This window comes from Aedes aegypti, chromosome 3 (assembly GCF_002204515.2).
Source record: "Aedes aegypti strain LVP_AGWG chromosome 3, AaegL5.0 Primary Assembly, whole genome shotgun sequence".
NCBI classification, from domain to species: domain Eukaryota; kingdom Metazoa; phylum Arthropoda; class Insecta; order Diptera; family Culicidae; genus Aedes; species Aedes aegypti.
Genome location: NC_035109.1, coordinates 117,405,143 through 117,427,170, shown reverse-complemented (window position 1 = coordinate 117,427,170; position 22,028 = coordinate 117,405,143). Strand labels below are relative to the sequence as shown.

The window sequence follows — 22,028 nt, the reverse complement described above, 5'->3', positions numbered from 1 at the left end:
ATTTTCTTATAAGCAGGTGAAATCAACTCACCTGTAAAAAATCTGAACTACTATGGCAAATTAAATGTAAATACGTTGTTAACAAAATGTTAATAAAATCCTAAATTAGGATGATAGTGTTGTCTAATACAGAACGCCTAGATATAAGAAATGAATGTAACGTTTGGAATGATACTAAAAAAGAAAAATAAAAAAAAAACTTAGCAAGAAGCGATTGGCTCAGGACAGAGTTTAGTGGAGAATAATTATCCATTTGGCGTAGATTGAACGTAGCGAATTGTGATCAAAGAAAAAAAAATCTCTAACATAATTAATGTAAGTTATTTATCAGTTGTTATTATTAGAAATTAACTTAACTTTATTTACTTTATCAAGTAAAAATGGCAGTTATGCTTTTTTTCAAACAACGATAAATAAACATTATACTGTTTCATTCTATTTACATAGTGCAAAAGTCTCCTCGGCACCCTTCATGGTAGGAGCAGCCATGCTCCGGCGTTGGCCCATCGTCACTGCAGAAATCCTTGATGCTGATGTACTTACATTTAACATCCCCACAATCGTATTCAAAGCATTTTCTAGAACAGGTGTATTCTCCACCAGTACAGCCCGAACAATCCACTGGAAGAAAAAAAAAACAATTAGTGCTCATAAAGAATATACACCAACCTGGTCAAAACTTACAAGAATCGCCGTAGTCATCATCCTCGTAATCATCGTCAGGTCCAAATTGAGATTCAGACGGAGCAGCCATTATCAACACCTCGGAGTTTTCGTCATAGCTGGTTTCTTCAAGCTTCAAATAGATACTTCCGCCATTCTCCACGCAATACCGACTCCTGATGTTTTCAAATTCCAAATGTTTACATTCCCATTCATCCTCTTTGGTACAAATCTTGGGCGAGTATACCGTACAGCTGGCAATATGCTCTAATGTGGGAATTGTTACATCCTCAGGGTTATGTACTGTTATTTCGGGCATTTCTAATGTGCTAGAGTTAGTAGAGCTAACGGGTACGACTCCTGTTTGCCAATTTCCCGATGGGTAAGTCGAATGAGAGCCAAACACCTCCGAGCGATCGGGCATTTGTTCAAAGAATTCAGCAAATTCCCTGGGAATGCTGGAAGATGAAGTATACGTAGGCTGGCTTACTGTAACTGAGGATGTGTGTATAGTTTGGTCGAAATTCACATCGAAGTGCTGTTGGGGAGTCGTAACGCTAGCAACTCCTATTGTTGGATATAATTGTTGCATTATTCCGATGGTACTCTTATATTCTACGTTAGAAGATAGTCCTCCATTATTATATGCTGCGGCAACGGGTGTGCAAGAGATTTCTAGACAGTTTGTCCCCTGCAACAAGAAACCAGTAGGGCATGTAGGACTGGCGTACATTGTTCGTACACATTGATGACCATTGAGAACGTATCCTTCTTTGCATACATAATCGGACTGATGTACCTCGGAAACACACATGCCGTCTTTGTAAGTATACTTAGAAGGACAATTAGCTCGAATTGAAGACACTCTGACACACATAGAAGAGCTGTAATCGAACCCATCTCGGCAAGTAGGATTACCTACAACACAGTATTTTTCTTTCTGTTTTGACCCAGAAGGACAAGATAAGCTCACGTATTCCTTCTTGATGCAATTTCCTCCCATATAATCGTGTTCAGATGGGCATTCAGGACCAGAAGCAATACATTTGTTATTATATAGAGAGCCGACTTTGCATCTTGGCGTTTCGTAGAGATATTTGACACAGCGGCCAGCAACATATCGGTACTCATGCGGACATTCCAAATTTCTGACGCACCGGTTTTCAACCATAACTGTTTCAGGTGGACATTGAGGTGTTTGATATGAATGTTTAACACATCGGTTACTCTCCAATTTGAAACCTAATGTACATGAAGGTTTGCCGCTTACACAAAGGTCATCACGAAGTGTGGAGCCATACGGGCACTTCAGTATTTCAAATTGCTTTCGTACGCATTGGTCTTCCTCAAATTGGTAGCCGTTGGGGCAGTTCAGGTTCTTGGAAACGCATCGATTTTCATCTACATAGAATCCGGAAGGACATTGATTCGGGACTAGCTCCGTCCTAGTGCACTGACCGGAAATCATTTGATAATCATGATAACAATCTACAGGCATTACACATGAATCACGTTTTAGGGAGCTACCATGCGGACAAACAACTGGAATTCTTTGAATTTTTACGCATCGACCAGCTTGTAGACTGAACCCATCAGAACACAATGGTCCAGGAACAGTACAGTAGTCTTCATATTGGTTAGATCCTGTAGGGCAACTAACAGGACGCTGCTCACTCTTGACGCACAAATTTCCCTCTAAACGAGCGTCAAGGTCACATTGCAGTGATGCAACACAATAATTATCACGAGCCATAAAACCAACTGGGCACTGAGGAGTAGTGTACTTGGCTTTATAACATTGGTTGTCACGTAATTCTGCACCTAGAGTACATTCCGGCTGCGCAACACAAAAATTTTTGTAAATTTTATGATGTAAAGGGCATTGAGGCCGAATTTCATGTACTTTAGTGCAAGTTCCATTTATGTTATGATAGCCGGAGCCGCAATCTGGATTCAGAAAGACGCAACGATTATTCCGGAAGAAGAATCCATCACGGCAATTTGCAGGCATTTGTTCGAAACGTACGCAACGCCCACTCTCCATTGTAAAACCATTTGCGCAAACCGTTGATCCGAATAGAACGCACTCACTGCCCTGCCGGGTGTATGGCGGTTGACATTGCATTGGAATGGTCTGTTGGCGTGTACACATATTGTTGATGGATTGATAGCCAGATGGACATGTGGCTTGTACAACTTGTGGCTGTTGTTGTGGCGCAGATTGCCCGCAACTTCCGCAAGACTGTGTTAGGCTGCACAGGAAATTGCTAGCGCAAGGTTGTTGCACTTGGCAACCGCTAGAACACGGCTGTTGCATTTGACAACCGCTGTTACATGGTGTTGGTGCGATTGATGATATTCCGTAACACATTCCATTACGATACATGAGTCCCGGTGGACAAATAGGTGCAATACTTTCAGTTATGATACAACTACCACCTGATAATGCCGCCCCGAAAGGACACGAAGCTGTCGTTTTGGTTAAACATATACCATCCCTGAATTCTGCATTGGAAGGGCATATGGGCGATGAAGTATGCCTCCGGACACACATACTATCACGCCTTTCGAAGCCTGGTATACAAGTAAAATCATAGCTCACACAAACGCCCTCTTGTAGCGATGATCCTGCTGGACAAGTTACCGGTCCGAAATCACGTTTGCGGCAAATTCCATCCTCAAATACGTAACCAGCTTCACAATACGGCTTGGCCAAACAAAAACCGTTTACAAAAGTATAACCCATAGGACATCTCGGCTGCTCGAAAGTTTCCTCTACGCACTGTCCATCCCGCATGAATTCAGGCTTGCATCCGGCACTTTCAGCTACGCAATATCCATTAGAAATACGAGAGCCTTGGGGGCATTTTGGTGCTTCATTATGTTTTCTAACACAAACTCCTTTCTCCAAATCGAAGCCATGGTCACATGAAGGCCTCGAAGTGACACACAAACCATCCATCAAATTGCTTCCTTGAGGGCAACGTTCAACGTCTCTGTCCTCTCGAATGCATTCTCCAGCCTGAAGCTTGAAGTCTCCATCACAACGAACCGCGCTTACACATTCTCCATCCCTTAGAGTAAATCCATGTTTACAAGTAGCCGGCTGCTTATCGTATCTTATACACTTTCCGAAACGTGCATCATATGTAAAACCGGTACTGCATATCGGTTGATCTGCTACGCAAATACCTCGTCGCATACTGGACCCATAAGGACAACTCACGGGCTCTTTGTCCTCTTTAACACAGCGGTCATCCCTGTAGTCGTACCCATGGGGGCAGCTAACCTCTCCAGTCACACAAAAATTGCCTCTAATATAACTGCCTGCAGGACACCGCGGTTCGTCATACTCACTTTTAAGACATTGTCCATCTTTTACCGCAAAACCAGCTGGACAGGTCGGCTGTGATACCACACAAACATTATCCACCATTCTAGATCCAGGACTGCACTGAACTGTTGCTATCTGCTCCAAAACGCATTGCTTATTAGCAACAGTGTAGTTTTGGGGACAAGTTGGTGCTGGATACTGACAAACTCCATCGTAAAGCGTTGACCCGGCAGGACATCTCGCAGGCTGTTGGAACGATCGTTCACATCGGCCGTATGAATCAATGACGTACGGAGGTTGACAAACGCCAGGAACTACACACTCGCCCAATCGCATTTCACCTCTTTCACATCTGGCGGATTCTCGATCGTATAAAATGCAATTTTGCCCGTCGATAAGATATCCGTTTGGACATGTAGCCGGCTCTGTAATCAATGATGTCTTATTCGTCATATCAGGAATTTGGATGTCCTGTTTAACGCATTGACCGTTTGAAGATACATAGCTAGCTTCACATGTAGCTGGTATAGTTTTCTGTATACACTGTGATGAAGGTGGTTGAGGTTCAACAACCACCGGATTACGATGACACATATTATTGCTAAGAAAATATCCGGTAGGACACACAGTCTGTCCAACGCAATTATTCCCCACCAGCGAATAACCTCCAGGACAGTACGTCTGACGAATAACGCAGTTGCCGTTCTCCAAAAAACTGCCCGACGGGCAAATGATTGGCCTCTGTTGACATTGACTGTTAGCGTACGGGCAATAAGAGCCAAACTGTCGAGAAGTTCGATTTTTTGAAGCACTGTCCGTAACGTCCGAGTTAACAGGATTCAGCTTCAAATTGCGTAAACCTATAGTGCTGGCATTAACGCCGATCGCCGCCACTAACGAAAGCAGCGCCAAGTTGCCGGCAAATGTTCCCATCTGAAACAGAACAAAACTGAATGGTTAGAATAGCCAAGATAATGACATAATAATGCGAGATGCTTCAGAAAGCGAGTGCGCTTTTTACAGTCAAGGCCACTAGGTTCAAATATGTTTGATAACACAATCAGAAGCTTAAAATGAAAAAAAAAAAACGATTGTTGGTTTTACAACCAGAGTTGCTCGATGCCACTATCCATGCTTAAAATTTGCTGATTTGTTCAGGCCGACTGCGATACAAATCGGATCATTCCATATCACATGAACATCATGCTGTCTATTCCATCACCAGTGCATTTTAGAAAGTGTTGCAGATAGATTGATACTATATGTTGGTCACTGAAAAACATTAATAGCATGGATAATGACCACGTGATCACTCATTTTGCAGTGATTTTGATCTAGAGTGCGATGTCGCATCACTGCTGTTGGTTGTCAAATCAAAGTGATATTGATAGCTCGCAAGTGATATTGATAGTTTAAGACCATCAGCCATCAGCTGATATGATTGATATTAAGCAACTCTGTAATTTACAACAAAGTTGCATCGAAAAATTGTCTCCACAAATCATTACCGCTTATCCTTGTTCTTCTTCTTTTTCAACCATTTTTAACGCTTACTATATAAGTGTTTTCTTGGCGATAGTTGACATTTTTGAATTACTACATATATCATAAAGCAGGCTGGATGATACTTTATACTTAGTAATTTCAAAGATTTTTTGCGAGAAGATCCTGGAATCAATACGAGAATTGAACCCTGACATCTGAGCAAGTGGATACATAATAATTAATAGTTAACTTCATATTTTTGTTCAGCTAAATCGAATGACGAAAAGTGAACTTTTATCTTTGAATGAGGGACTCATGTGTAGCATAGGACAACACATTTGTAACTATTTTTATATTTTCCATGCAAGATGATCAACTTCAGGCTAGGCAGTTATTTATAAATCGATTTGAATGAAATTTTTACAACACGTCAGACATAACCTGAATTTCAATGTATATTTTTGGTTGACGAAACACAGTGTACACGATGTACAGTTTGGATTTTAATCCGAATAAGCCGATCGTTAACCACTTTCCTTGGCCTATTGCGGTTGGCTGGTGAATGCGGGCGCATTCAAGGGATCAAATTATGGCTCATTTGTCAATAAACGTTTCATTTTCCAAAGCCTGACACGGTGCCAAAATGTCGACATTATCGAACTTTCATATACCTACCTTGGGTACTTTTACTGAAACATTCAGCATTTGGGCTGAGATTTTGCATATGGAGGAAGGTTAAAAATATTAAGCCGTCGGAAATTTCTCATACATTTGTTATAGGACAGTTTAAGCTGCAAACCCTGCAACCCTTTAAGTTGAAAAAATAAACAACAACGCATAAAATTTCACCAACAGAATATTTGATACTTTCATGGTGGGAAAGTATTGTCATGATATTTATCCTCAACTAAAAAAAAATTATATAAATGATGATGAGTAGGGTAAGTGTACCAGTTATGGACATAGTGGTTCCCTATTTTGCCATACATGATTATTTTATGCCTTTGATGCCTTACTTCAATTTTTTAAAATTTTTGTGTGTTGCAGTAGTTAGATTTAAGATAAAACTTGATGTTAAAGCATTCAAAAAGATTTAAAATGTGAAACTTGTCAAAATGTCCCATATGGCCATATAGGGAACCACTATGACCATAACTGGTACACTGTTCTTAGTTGGAATCAATATTTTTATTTGATTTATTTTTAATGCATGAATGGTGCTTCTCTTTTCTATATCAATGAGCACATAAAAGTTAAGTTTTTGCAAAAACAAGTTGTGTTAATGCCTAAATTTTTCAACCTTTAAAAACCAAGGATGTCCTTGATTATGAATGACACAGCCAAAAAATCATACTTCACATGTGATCTGCAAATGATGTAAGTGATTGTTAAAAACTAGCAGCCACTGGTTGGGTGAACAGAGGTTTGAATTTTCAGAAGTCATGGCTTTCAATCTTCTAGTTGGAATGATGAGTATGATAACGGTCACTCTTCTTCAAATTTAAGGCGATACGTCCCAACTGGGACAAATCTTGCTCCTCAGCTTAAAATTTTAAAGATCACTTTCACAATTATTGACTCAGAGCTTTCTACCCAAGTAGCAATTCAAACTGATCATCAAAAGTAATTTCTGAACATTGGCTTATAAAACACTCTTTTCAACAATATACTCAAAGCTGAATACCAAGTTGAATAAACTATTTTCCATTTAAAGTTTTCACTTCTGTCAGCCAAACTGAATGACATTCATTGAAGGTAATATAAAAACTTTAATCAAACCCGTTTTCGAAAATTTAGGTCATACACGAAATGAAGGCTCATTTAAGAACTGTTTTATTGAACTTGTCGAACAACAAATCTCCACGTCGCGAAGCTAATATGCTTTTAACAATATTTTAAACACACTACAAGATGAAATATAGTGATTTTAATAGTTACACTTCAAAAAGGGCGTAACTCAGAATTTCGAAGATATTTTCATTCAAAACTCTGGCCAGTGGTTACAAATAACAAAAAACACCTAGTTTGAACCAAATTTTGATGGTTTATTTCTTATAATAATCACGACCAATAAAAATCCGTTTGAATATCTCATATTTCCTTCGAATTTATGGACTTATACAACCAAAAGGGCGTAACTTCAGAACGGGCCCTATGTTTTTTTTTAATTTTTCCCAGACATGCAGCGTAGCTATATTGAACTGATGAGCACAGATTTGATGGAGATTTTCTAATAATAACGGTCAGGGAAGCACCGTGTCATTGTTTCGGGCGTATAGACTGAAAGCAGTGGTACCGTAATAGAAATAAACAAATTTTCGCATTTTTCGGTCCTTCTTCTCCACTGATTAATTAACCCATTTAACACCCACTTATTTTTCTCGATGTTTTTTTATTCTGAAATATTTTTTAAAAAAGTGATCAATTCACAAAAAGTCCAAACCAAATTCATCCTTCTAAAAATTTTGTTCTGATTTTGTGATTTTTTTTAACGCCATTAGGAATAGTTTTTCTATCACCATCCATGTGGAGTGGAAATCTCACGATGGAAGATTCTGATGAGGACGGGGGTCCATCGCAATTTGTTATTTCGGATTATGAAATCACTGCTCCTATCTTCCCATTCGAACAAGTTTTGTTTTCTGAGGATGTAAATACTATGGATCCTAACGGAAATGGAAAATCTGCTCCGCTGAATAGTGCAGTAAACCGTTTGGCATGTAGACAAACAGAATCGCTTGAATCTGCCTCCAACGCTAATCTTACATGCGTCTTCCATTCAACTCCTGGTACTGTGCAAGCGACCCCCCGACGCCGAGCTTACCTACCCGGATCTAAGAGTCCCTTTCTGGTTCCATTTCTGGAAACCATTAAGGTGAAAGTTCATTGAGCATTCCATGCATACCTCCACCCACAGAATTATGTAGGCAGTATTACTAGCACACGTTTCATACAAAGGTATTATTGTCGATATGAATTCATCAACAACTTCATAAAAGCTCAAAATCACAATTTCATTTATTTTCACACCATGCGTGTGTTGTGTCATGCGTGTGTGTTTGCGAAGAAAAATATCGTGCTTCTTGATTCTTAGTAAATTTCTCAAATATGAGATGATGATCTGTTTTATTGAGTACCAGGATATTCCATAAAAGCGGTGAGTGATGATCGTTTCGAATATTTATTCAAATAACTAAAATTGTTGATTTTTTTTAGGAAATTTCAGATTACTTGGAGGGTTGCACCGGTTTGGCATCGCCTTTCATTCCGGCACAATGTTACATCGGAATGACTGCATAAAAAGTGCTTAAATTTATTTCCCGTATGTTCCTTATGATAAAATAAACCAAAACTATAACTGCTCAGTTGTTTTACTTAATGAAAACGTAAATAATCTTCAAATTTAAGATTGTCCTCTCATCATTATCGAAATGGGTAATTTTGCACCCATTTTCCAATGCGGGAGCGTTTTGCATAAAGGGTAAAAATTTACCCATCCTATGACATAAACTGGCTTTACTCTCTAATGAGTAAACCGTGTTTACCCATTAATTGTGGAGAGGCACTTCTAGCGGAAATGGGTAAATTTTCACCCATTAAAGGGTACTCGCAAACCACCGTGTATGCATTTGAATTCTACAATCAATTGTAGTGTATAAAATCTTAAATTCATTTTTGCTGTTAAATTGCATCGTACATTGTTTTTCTCACGCATCAAAATGTTTTGCAACACTTGTGACATTGTACACCTTTTGAGTATTATGAAATTGTAAAATACGTGGTTGTACCAAGTGCATGAATATCCAAACATTTTTAATTCCAAACATAAAAACTGACATCACTTCCAATCAGTAAGAGCGGCGCATCCGATTCATAAACAATGCTGTTTTCGAGCACAAATTGACGAATATAAGTGATTTATTGCTCCCAGGAGCATCGTGCGTGAAAAATCAAAGTGTTTCAAGTATCGCATTAGATTTTTGAATTGCTACGGTGAGTAGAAATACGATTAAAAGTGAGTTTTAGAACGGGCACCGAAAAGACAACAAACAATATCTCGATGCGTGAAGAAGAAGTGATTCGGTAGTGCATGGTATTTTACAACACAAATCCCAGCAATTAGGCATTGCACGGCGAAAATCTTTCTCTTTCGCTCTTCAACAAAACTTGAAAACATTGGTGCCAGTACCTGTCAACTTTGACAGGTACTGGCACCGTTGTTTTCAAATTTCCCGAAGGAGGGAAAGAGAGCGATTATCTGATGACGTCATCGTGCAATGGGCAATAACTACGTGTTTGTATTCAAAAGCTGGTGATTTGTGAAAAACACATTATGGAATGCTTTCAGTTAAGAAACAAGCCCTCTACAATAAGGTTAGTAACTTCAAATAATCATTTTTTGTGATCGCTCTCGAAAACACTGTGAGAAGCGTGGGAGGAGGGAGCGGAAAATGAAGGGGGGAGTAAGGTGCCATATTAGACCCAGACAACTAAAATGTACGTATAACGAAATCACCTGGAGGCTCTATATGTGCAAAATTTCACTTATAAGATGTTGCGGCCTTCTACGTACAAAAGTGGAGGCGATATGCGTGCATATATTATGTGATGAATAATAACATATAATGCGAGTGTATAAATATTCTACCGAACTAACCTGCAATATTATGCGACTTAACTTATGATAACAAATGATTATTTAACAGCTGATACGGATTGATCCGACTTACTTTGTATGTGTGTACGGGACGAAACAAAATGTACAAATGAACTCAGAAAAGAAGTGTTTTATGCGAGGAAACTCATCAATCTGACGAGTTTATCCACGGTGTTTAGCGAGTTTGATGTAATTAGTATGAATAAACGAGTTGTAACGTGAACTTTTATGCGATTTCTGGTTGTCTGGGGATGCCATTTTGGTACTCAAGAAGATATGTCCTTAAACAAACTACAAATTGAAAAAGATCTGACAAAGTCCAAATCGAGGTCGCTTCTCCCAGCCGTGACAAATTGCGCATCACAGTGAGTGATCGCGAACAGGCTAACAAGATTGCTGCCTTTGAGCTGCTTTTGTTGGAGTAGGGTAGGTGTACCAATTATGGATGCAATATGTCAACAGTAGTAATAAAAATCAAGTTGTAACCGCGTTTCTAAAACGCAAGCATGAATTGTTGGTGTCAATTACTAGTTTAAAGCCTTGCGAATCTGTTGATTTAAACAGTTTTAGTACTAAATTGACTTTAAGCTTCTAAAAATGGATTTTAAAAAGCGTTGTCTTTGTACCAATTATGGCAATAGCGTTCCTAGCATTCGACATAAAAGTGTACCAATTATGGACTATCGAATATTTGCACGAAATGAACTCAAACGCCATAAAGAGCGAATGATAATGCAACGCTAATATGTAATGAAGATATCGCTCATAAAATTTTCCAAAAATTTTGGGTTAAATAGATGTTAGATCAATTTTTTGCAATGGGTTCATGGGAGAAAATTAATTTTCGAAAAAGAAGTCAAAATGTAGTGTAAATGCAAATTATGATACAAAACAGCATTAATGCTCTCACATTACCTTTCCAGTGCCAATTTTTAACGAAAAAAGAGGAAAAATTCAAAAATCGAGTGTCGCTGAAAACCCCTCTCTATCATGAAATTAGCATCTTCCGCTCGCGAACGTTTTCGAACGTGTGATTGAAAAATCTTAGTAATTGAGTACAAAACATGAAGATAATGCCTTACCGAACCGTCCCGTCATGGCAGTCACCCGTAAAATAGCTTTACTTCTTTTATTTTACTGATCAAAAAATGTAAACAAACCGCCTCCAGAGTATTGCCATAATTGGGCTCTCATACACTCTTTGTACCAGTTAACGACATAGTGGAAATAACACGATTTCCAACTTAAAACAGTAGAATTGATTGCATACCAGCTAAATTTATTCATTTGTTCTCACTAGGTAACATACATTCATCGGTTGAAACAGTTTATCCGGATGAAAACATACATTTCGTAACGGAGGTCCCTTAGCCAACTGCTAAGAAGGTGACATATATGTGAGGCAAAATTTTCAAATGTTCATTTTTCGAAGCTTATTGCACGAATGTTCTTTTCAAGGTTTAGTTACCATCAAAAACAAATAGTTTAATCATTCCTGTGAATATAAGCCATAATAGTTTAGTGAAACAATAAGAAAAATCTCTTTTTGTTCCCACTATTGCCATAATTGGTACTATAGCCATAATTGGTACTTCTACCCTACCATGTTTACTTCCCGAGCGCTACGGTAGGATGCATAGGTGTTGTCGCCGAACCCTTTTTGACACGTTTTGACTCAAAAAAGCCGTCTAATTCATTTCGAATTACTTTCTCTGGTCAGCTCTTCCGGATGTTTTCGTGATTGGTTTACTTCGATTACCTGTGCGTCTATATGTTCCGACGGTTATGCACTGCGAAAATTGTACTGTTGCAATAAACCACGCTGCAACAAGTGTGGCGAGCAACACATCGAGGGTTCTTGTACCAAGGATCCAAAATGTGTGTGCTGTGGGCAAGCTCCACATGAGCTCGCGGCATGCCCGAGGTACATTGAAAAAGACATACCCAGCGCTCTTTGAAACAGCGGTCGAAGCGATCTTATGCAGAAATTTAAAAAAAAGAACTCTCCGACTGCTGCACCATCAGCCTCTTGAAGCACTAGCAACAACATCTTCGCATCTCTGCCGGATAATGATCAAGGCTCTGACTCTGAGGGTTGCGAAGTGGACACTATAATTGAAACAGGTTCGAAAAGGAAACGTGTTGCTACAAAGCGGCACTTGCAACAGCAGGCGTCTAAGAACGTACCTGTTGTTCAACAGGTTCAAACGCATCAAAATCCTTTGGTAAAATCAAGAAGTGCCGGAAATACCAAAAAGGCTTCACATTCTCGTCTGGAGACTTCCCGTCACTTCCGGGAGCATCTAAAACCCCAGATGCCCCAATTTTTCGCCCAGAAAACCATCAAACTTGCCGGGAAAATCGGCCAAAACAGGCTGACGCTTCTGGAAAAGTGACTCTTTCTGGGTTAGTGAATATCATCTTCGACACATTGGAAGTCTCACCCACCATTGAAAGTCTTATCATTATGATTCTTCCTTTTGTGAAACCTCTTCTAAAGCGACTGGCTTCAAGTTGGCCGATTCTTAACTCGTTCATATCTTTCGATGGCTAATTTAACCAACGAGGGTGGGGATATGATCGATGTACTACAGTGGAATTGCAGAAGCGTTATTAAAAATATTGACGCGTTCAAATGTTTAGTTCACAGCAGCCGCTGTGACATATTTGCTCTTTGTAAAACATGGCTCTCTTCAGATAAAGACATCTCTTCCACGATTATAATATTGTTTGTCTGGATCGAGGGGATGGGTATGGAGGATCACTCTTGGGGATCAACGAGCTCTACTCCTTTTATAGAATTGATTTCCCCCCGAAAGCAGGTATTGAAATAGTTGCATGTCATATTACAATCCGAAGTAAAAGTATTAGCATAGTCAGTGTATACATACCGCCGAATGCGAAAGTATCTCGCAGAGACCTTTCGGATATATGCTGCGCTATGCCAGCGCCGTTGTTGATCCTAGGAGATTTTAATTCTCATGGTACAGCCTGGGGATCACCGAAGGACGACAATCGTTGTATTTCAATTTGACAACTTTGTGCTCTTGGGAAGCAACGAGAATAAAACCTCCTGATCCTCCAAGTATGTTAGACCTTTCAATCTGTTCGAATTCATTAACATTGGATTGCACGTGGAAAGTGATTCAGGATCCCCATGGTAGTGATCACCTGCCAATCAAAATTTCAATTAGGTATCAATAGCTCGTGTCAAGCTCGCCAGATCGACCTCGTGTATGACCTCACGAAACATATTGACTGAGGAAAATACGCCGAGTTGATCACCGATGGCGAGCAGTCGGTCGAGGATCTTTCTCCGTTGGAAGAATATCGATTCTAATCCGGGTTGATCATTAACAGTGCTCTTCAAGCACAGCGTCGCGCAATACCGGGAGCATCAATACCGAAAGCGCGGAGTACGGGATAATTACGAGCGGTACACCTTACATGATCGTAAGTTCAAGAATCCAACGAGGGCGAAAAAACGCGATTACAGTCGAATTTCGTTCGTTGCACTATCTTTAGGTGGGCTACGTTTTAATTGGGCTCCCGTTAGTTGGGCTATGGACCAATGCATGTGTTCACTAATTTGACGTTTGAGCGGTGCCAAATTCACTCGTTGCCATGGGCACGTAAATAACACGGCACCGCTCAAACGTCAAAAAGTGAACTCGTGCATCGGTCCATAGCCCACCTAAAACGAAGGCAAACGTCATTTTCTGACATAAGACCCAATTTATCAATGTTGGTAGCTCTGATTTTCTTTTGTTCTATGTTATTTGACAGCTTGAAACTCAGCCCGTTTAGGGAAAGCACAGACAAACAGACGTCACACTCTCATCGATGTCCATCGACCACCTTTTTAACGGCCGATTCAAAAATATTGTAGGTGGTCAATCCACTACTCGCAGCGCTCGCATCGTTTTTGTTCGCGTTTGACGTTTGCTCTCTACCGTCATCTGTTGGTCGATCGGCCAAACACGTTGAATTTAGCATTGGGCGTACATGTTCTTGTGACTATGATTTTAATCACGATTTGTTCTAAGTGTTACGTTTGTTTGTCTGTGGTGAAAGTCTTTCACTAAGTGGGCTACAGGTTTAGTGCAACGAACGAAAGTTGACTGTATTGGAAAAAAAAATCATCAGCGGATTATCTCGGGAGACTTCCATACGAACGCTCTGGACGGTTGGTAAAAGAATGCGCAACGCGTCGTCGGCTAACGAGGACAGAGAAAGCTCGCCTCGATGGATTTTCGACTTCTCGAAGAAAGTCTGTCCGGATTTCGTTCAAGTACAAGCGATATTTCGTGAATATTCACATGAAATAACCGAAATGGGTTCACGCTTTTTAATGGTAGAATTCTCAATGGATGGAATGAAATTCAATTTGCTGAAAAACCTTCCAGACGTCGCGAAGAGGCGCATATTGAACATATTCAAAGCATTCTTGGAAAAAAACATTGTTCCGGATCAATGGAGACAAATGAGGGTTATTGCCATTCAAAAGCCTTGAAAACCCACGTCGGACCACAACCACGTCCGATTGCAATGCTATCGTGCTTACGGGAGCTTTTCGAGAAGAATGGGTTGCCAAATGGGTTGAATCGAATGGCCTTCTATCAGATACGCAATTTGGTTTTTGCAGAGGTAAGGGAAATTCAACTGGACTATGCTCAAAAACAAGAAATGGGTTCTGTATTCTTGGATATTAAGGATGCTTTTGATGCAGTTTGTATGGATGTCCTTTCAGACAAAGTCCACGAGTGTGGACTCTCTCCGATTTTGAACAACTTCTTGTACAATTTGTTGTCTGAGAAATACATGATTTTTTCTCATGAAACCTCAAAAACTTCACGAATAAGTTACATGAGTCTCCCCCAGGGCTCATGCTTAAGCCCCCTGCTTTACAACTTTTAGGTTAGAGACATAGACGATTGTCTCATGGAAAATTGCTCGCTAAGACAGTTTGCTGATGATGCCGTTGTTTCTGTTACAGGACCTTTGCAAGATACTCTGGACAATTTGTCTGCATGGGCTGTTAAGCTGGGTATCGAATTCTCTCCGGAGAAAACTGAGTTAGTTGTCTTTTCTAGGAAGCATAATCCAGCAGAACTAGAGCTGCAATTTACGGGTGAAGCACTTACTCATGGTTTATCGCATTGGTATCTAGGGGTCTGGTTCGACTCCAAGTGCACCTGGGGAAAGCAAATTAGGTATCTGTATCAGAAATGCCAACAGAGCATCAACTTCATGCGTACACTTACCGGAACATGGTGGGGAGCCCACCCGGAAGATCTGATAAAGCTATATCGAACGACAATACTGTCGGTTTTGGAATACGGTAGCTTTTGCTTTCAATCCGCCACGAGAACTCATATCCTGAAGCTGGAGCGTATCCAGTATCGAAGTCTTCGGATCGCGTTAGGCTGCATGAACTCGACTCACACAATGAGTTTAGAGGTATTAGCAGGTATCATGCCTTTATCAGAGTAGTGTTGGATCCGTTGAATCTGTTGCATGCTCCTTGTGGGCGAGCGACGGAATCCGGATCCATTGTGGCCGGTTCGCGTTGCGCGGAAGAAAAAATACAAAATGTGCCGGAGTCAAACAAAAAAAAAAACGCGTCAGTAGAGTTTGATACGTTGAACCTGTTGTATGCTCCTGTCGAGCGAGCAACGAAATCAGTATCGTGTCCGGTTAGCGTAGTAACCACACTATCAGTGTTGGTCATTCACGTATTAGCTCACGTATTCATTTCGAATTATATATTTATCGTTTACCAAAACGAATCCTTTCCCATATCCAAACTCCCAGTGTTTTCTTGTGGAAGTGCAGAGGACTCCTCGGCTTCGTCAACATTTCCCTCACATTCCCAAATTGACCTGCATTCGGACGCAGCCGGCGCCGGTATTGTTTATTATAATAATGAGAGCACCAGTACTTACACATTGAGGATGCTACTGATCCCGAGTAGTGTCTGTTGGTTCCCTGTGTAAGTACAGCTGTTCTTGCAATAACGGTGTAGCAACTGCGGGCGGTCAATCATGCTCATGCTCATCAGCAGGTATCATGCCTTTATCAGATCGTTTCGTGGAACTGTCGTTTAGGTTCCTCATCCGTTGTGAGGTGCAGAATCCTTTGGTAATTGGCAATTTTGAAAAGCTAATTGAACGAAATCCTCAAACAAAATTTATGACACTGTACTACTCTTACATGGCTCTGGAGGTTAACCCTTCTTGGAATGCCCCCTATCATGGTTGCTTCTCTGACTTCTCTGATTCTGCTGTAGTTTTTGATCTGACCATGAGGCATGGAATCTGTGGAATTCCAGATCAGCTCCGTTCGGAACACATTCCCAAAATTTTTGCATGCAAGTTCAGTCACGTTAATTGCGACAAAACGTTTTACACTGATGGGTCAAAAACAAATGATTCCACTGGATTTGGTGTATTTAATGAATTTCATAGCGCCCATAAACTTCAAAACCCTTGCTCTGCATACGTCGCAGAACTAGCGGCTATACATTATGCATTAGAGCGAATTGCCTCTCTTCCCTCTGATCAATACTTCATTTTTACGGATAGCCTCAGCTCCATAGAGGCTATCCGATCAATGAGGTCGGTAAAACACTCCACGTATTTCCTCCGCGAAATACGATCTTAAATGAGTGCTCTATCTAATCAATTATACATCATCACCTTGGTTTGGATCCCTTCTCATTGCTCCGTTCCGGGCAATGAGAATGCGGACTCTCTTGCTAAGGTGGGCGCTATGGAAGGCGATATTTATGACAGACAAATCGCTTTCAACGAATTTTCCTCAATTGCGATGGTTACATTCCATTCTCCCACAGGTATCAAAGAAACCATGGTTTAAAGTGTGAGGTCCAACACTCCAGTCGAGATTTTATCAAGGTAATATGTCGACTGATGTCCAATCACTACGCTCTAGGCTCGCATCTCCATCGAATAGGTCTCACCAATAGCAACACTGTAGCTGTGATGCAGGCTATCAAGATATTAATCACGTGGTGTGTGAATGCCCCGAATACGACTTTGTCCGATCTGTTTTAAATGCTTCTCTCAGAGCCCAAGGGAAACCAGAAAGGAAGACATTAGAGATGTATTGGGTATACTGGACCTTGTGTATATGGAACTTGTGTACAATTTTTTTAAACAAGCCGAAATTCATGTTTGATTCCTCCGTCTTGTCGTTTGTTCCTCCACCTTGTGCTCCCTCGAAACTCGCTTGTTGTGTCGTTACAGGTTTTCGTTCTGTCAACTCAAAGTTTGACGAGCAGCAAATATGCCAGAATACCACGCTGCTGAAAGTCAACGGAATGATCCCTCAATCCTATCTTTCCCTGGATTATTGTTCTCCTTAACCTAGACAAAACCGCGAGTTTTACGGTTCCCCGAAGCTAATCTTAGATATTAAGAATCTAAACGATATGTAATAAAGATTTCAAATGAATTCGGCTCCGTTATGCCTGCTGGCGCTTGAGCCTTGTAAATAAATGAATAAGTAAAAAAAATCAACAAGCTAAGTGTATTACAAGAGTGTGTGAGTATGGTATAACAAATTCTAGTAAAATCCAAATAATATTTCTTCATTTCAGGTTCCAGATAAAATTTATTCTCAACGATAATCTTGAAATTCCAGTATACATATCAACAATATGTTTTAAATTATTAGTGGCATTCATAAAACTGTGAACCTGTTAATATTTCAATGAATATTTACCCTTTACTGGCATATACCAGATTTGCTGGTATGTCTGAAACATACTTTTGGGAACTTGTAATCAGAAGACACAGTGTGTTTTTCGCAAATTCATGTCTCCATATGTAAAACAAACACACTGTGTCTTCTGATTACAAGTTCCCAAAAGTATGTGTATATATTATAACATTGTTTTCCGTTTTTTTTTCTTTTTCTCGATCGCTAGGCTTTGGAAGATTACCATCTGTTCTAAAAACAGAACTAAACTAAACGGCCTTGAATAAGCGCATGATAGACCTTAATTTAGGCTTCCATATAGTTAAGCACACGACTGAATAAAATTGCCAAACAAAAGTGTGTGGAGATTTTTTGTTCAAACGAAGGTTGATGTGAATTAGTTTTGAAAGCGTTTGAGCAGCTTCAAATTGGAGAGCTAACCTGCTGTATTACTCTACATTCACCTTAAATCCCCATTGGTGCAGCTTTTTTTTTCTCAAATTCTCGCATAAACCTAGTGTGTGGCTTACTGAGCAAATGAATGGATTTATATGTTACTTAACACCACAATGATTAAGAGAAGTTCATCGTGTATTTTTCATTCATTTGCCTAAAAACAACGAGCTATACGTTTGAGATCTAATTAGAAGATAGCGGGTTCTAGACCCCTCGTTAGCTAGAAGATTTTCTTTACGGCTTACAATGTGTCGGACACAATCGATCCAATTTATATTGTAGGACATTTCAAAGTTCAGTAAAGCCATCTTCGGTAGAAATCCGTAGTGATTCAAGCTTTCAAATATGTCTCAATCATAACGAAACGTCGAAAAGAAAAAAAATCAAAAACTAGTGCTTACCAAATACTGAAATTACACAATTTGTAAATAATGGGCCTTAGAGCGTTATTCTAAGATATGCGAGAATTAATCTTATAAGAACACTTTCACACTTTATTAGAAATGTTCTTAGCCATTGAATGTTTGTACCGTACACCCCCGCTAACTTGAACGATACGTTATGCAAACCATCGGGGTTCATTTTTAATTTGAACTTCTAGTCACCCTGGAACCGTGTTTCTGGTTACCTCATTCACTGTTTTGTTTTTATTCTGCGTTTCGTTCCACAGCGTTCCATTTCACTTTTCTCCGTTCCATGAGCTAAATGACGTTTGAACAATTTTTAATCCAAACGATGTGCAAATTAGCGGGGTACAAATTCAAAAGTGTTCAGATTAAATGTGGTCAAACCAACAGAAGTACTCGGTATATGCCTTGTGGAACGATACTTATTAAGGCAATGCAACCCGAAAGATATTTTACCATATCAGGTGTCAAACTCACACCCCTTCGAAATAGCTTCGGAGTATAATAGTCGTATACATATATAGTCAAGCCCACGACTATAGGGCTTTGCGGTAATTTAACCTTCTGGATAATAATATCGCGAAATATCAAGTTATCTCCTTTTTTCCCGGTTCCGCTACAATGGATGCTGTTGTTTACTTCACTCAGTCAGTATCACACATACTTCAATAGTTTCTCTGTTGATTGTAAAATACAAGAATTATGTGGATTCTTCAGAAAATCTTCACTTTTTTCACCATTTTTAGCCACTGATCTTCCGGTTATCACTTTCAATGAACGGTTACACATTTGTTTTCATGTTACATTAATCTCTTACCTTTCGACGATTCCTCTGACCGCAGAAAATGGTCTATTCGGTACGAGCGCCGAAAAGCGTCTTATATATTTTGAAAATCCGGCATCGTTGATTTGCACTGGTTCTTTATCAGTTAAAAGAAACATATAGGGTGTTCTGAGTTGCATTTAGAAAAAAAAATCACTCTTTAGTCCTGAACACGAGTTTAATTATATAGATTAAAGGCTCATTGATTTTTGGCTGGTAGGCTGCATAGCCTTCGTTGGTCAGGAATGAAATCTGATTAACAAGAATCTGCAAATATGTGCAACGGGTGAAAACTTCAGACATTTTAAAACACCCTGTGAAGTGGCAAGATTGCAGTTTGCTTGGAATACAAAATCTAAAGCTTCAGAATTGTTAACATGGAGCAAATGATTGACCTTAAAGAATAACCAATCATAAGACAGAAAAAAATAAAAACGATGAATATAAATAAATACCACTTTCTAAGAAAGACTTCTGACCCATTCCCACCCCTAGCACTGTTGTCACTCCGAATGATTAGGTATTTCTGAGTGCGTTTGAAGTGCAAATATCAATTGAGGGAACATCACAGTGCGCATCGTACCCAGGGTTGCCAAATATACAGATTTACCTGTATTTTACAGATTTTCTCGATTTTTTGTGACCAAGAATCTGTATCAGATTACAGATTATTAATGTTTTAATCATATAGTTTATTACAGATTTTTGTGCAAACCTAAAAATGTTTATATTGGAAAACCGTTTAATTCAAACTGAGAAGTACCGTTTTTATTCATATTACGGACACTTAAGGCCTGAGTGAAGTATAACGCATATAAAATTAATCATTCTGTATGATTCCTCCACGTTATTTTCAAATGGTGAGTGAAGATTTTGATTCCGCAACATGAAAGGTTTTAAATAAATAGAAGTCTGTTGACTTTTCATATTTCTTATTCCGGACGATTCCTTACTTTTGCCTCATATTCCAAACACTTTGATTCGAATTCCAGACAGCTCAAGCAAATCTTAAATAGAAAAGTCAAACCATCAATTGAAATCGTTAAACCACCAAAGTGATGTCTAAAGCAGTTGGGCATTATAAATTTTCATAGATATCTATTGAAAATACTCAATAAAACGAGCTTCGAAAGTGAGGACTTTTGAACAGCGAAAATTGAAGCATTTCGTGTGAAATGTTTCCCATACAAAGTAGAGTGTCCGGAATATGAATCAAAACGGTAGTTACAATTAATTGGTATTTCATTGAAATTCTTGTGTAGTTGTCGTTTATTCACAATATGTTTCATTTTATTCCCTGAAAGTTTGAAGATAATTGGTAGAACGTGCGAATTTTGCCAACTATTTGTGTGTGTGTCGCAATTTGATTCCGTACACTCTTTAATATAAAATTTCATCATAATCTTGTTTTCCCAATAAGAATCAATTCTTGAATAACTAGGCAGGCCAATGTACTTCTGAGAAGCAATGCGTGCACCAGCTTAGGCTCTGTGCGGATTATCACATTTCCCAATGAATAAAAAGCTTATCTAGTAGGTAATCAAAAGCAAAAGCATATCTTAAGAAAAGAAATGAATATATTCACTAAACGTGTCAACCTTTTGTACCTTTTTAGTATTTAGCTTTTTGTTTCTTGTTATGTTATTAGTTTTTAGCCGCTATTGTTATCGCTGAGTAATTTGATTTAGTTTTTGGTTCGTGAGTCACTACAAAGAAACTAATGTTCCACTTTAGTTTTCGTCGTTTCTAATTTTCTCTCCACGTTCTTACATTTGCTTATTTAGTAGTGCCCACGACCAGGGAGTTCTCCGCGATCTGTTTAGTGTGGGGTTCAGAGGAGGGTATAACAAACAAAAAAACGAAAGCAATGCCCAGCTGCCGGCAAACGTTCCCATCTGAAACATAAAAAAATTGAATGGTTAGAATAGCTATGATAATGCAAGATGCTTCATAAACCGAGTGCGCGTTTAACAGTCAAGGCCACTAGGTTCAAATATTTTGATAACACAATCATAAGAACCATTTAATGGAGCCTTCGTTAGCTGAGCGGTTAGAGTCCGCGGCTACAAAGCAAAGCCATGCTGAAGGTGTCTGGGTTCGATTCCCGGTCGGTCCAGGATCTCTTCGTATTTGAAATCACCTTGACTTCCGTGGGCATAGAGTATCATTGTACCTGCCTCATGAGATAGCACAAGGCATACACCGGGTACTCCCATTGGTTCCCGGGTACTCCCGCTAATTTGCACATCGTTTGGATTAAAAATTGTTCAAACGTCATTTAGCTCATGGAACGGAGAAAAGTGAAATGGAACGCTGTGGAACGAAACGTAGAATAAAAACAAAACAGTGAACGAGGTAACCAGAAACACGGTTCCAGGGTGACTAGAAGTTCAAATTAAAAACTAACCCCGATGGTTTGCATGACGTATCGTTCAGGTTTGCGGAGGTGTACGGTACAAACATTCAATGGCTAAGAACATTTCT

General features: G+C 39.5%; 1 protein-coding gene across 1 annotated transcript; it reads right to left on the bottom strand.

The window, feature by feature from the left end:
- Positions 1-310: 310 nt before the first annotated feature.
- LOC5564354 (zonadhesin) lies at positions 311-19,640 on the bottom strand. The gene is made up of 3 exons (XM_001648653.2): positions 19,539-19,640; positions 685-4,930; positions 311-621 (listed from the first exon to the last, which is right to left on the bottom strand). Exons 2-3 carry the CDS (start codon positions 4,928-4,930, stop codon positions 440-442), a joined length of 4,428 nt encoding a protein of 1,475 aa, XP_001648703.2. The 5' UTR covers positions 19,539-19,640; the 3' UTR covers positions 311-439.
- Between the last annotated feature and the right edge of the window lie 2,388 nt (positions 19,641-22,028).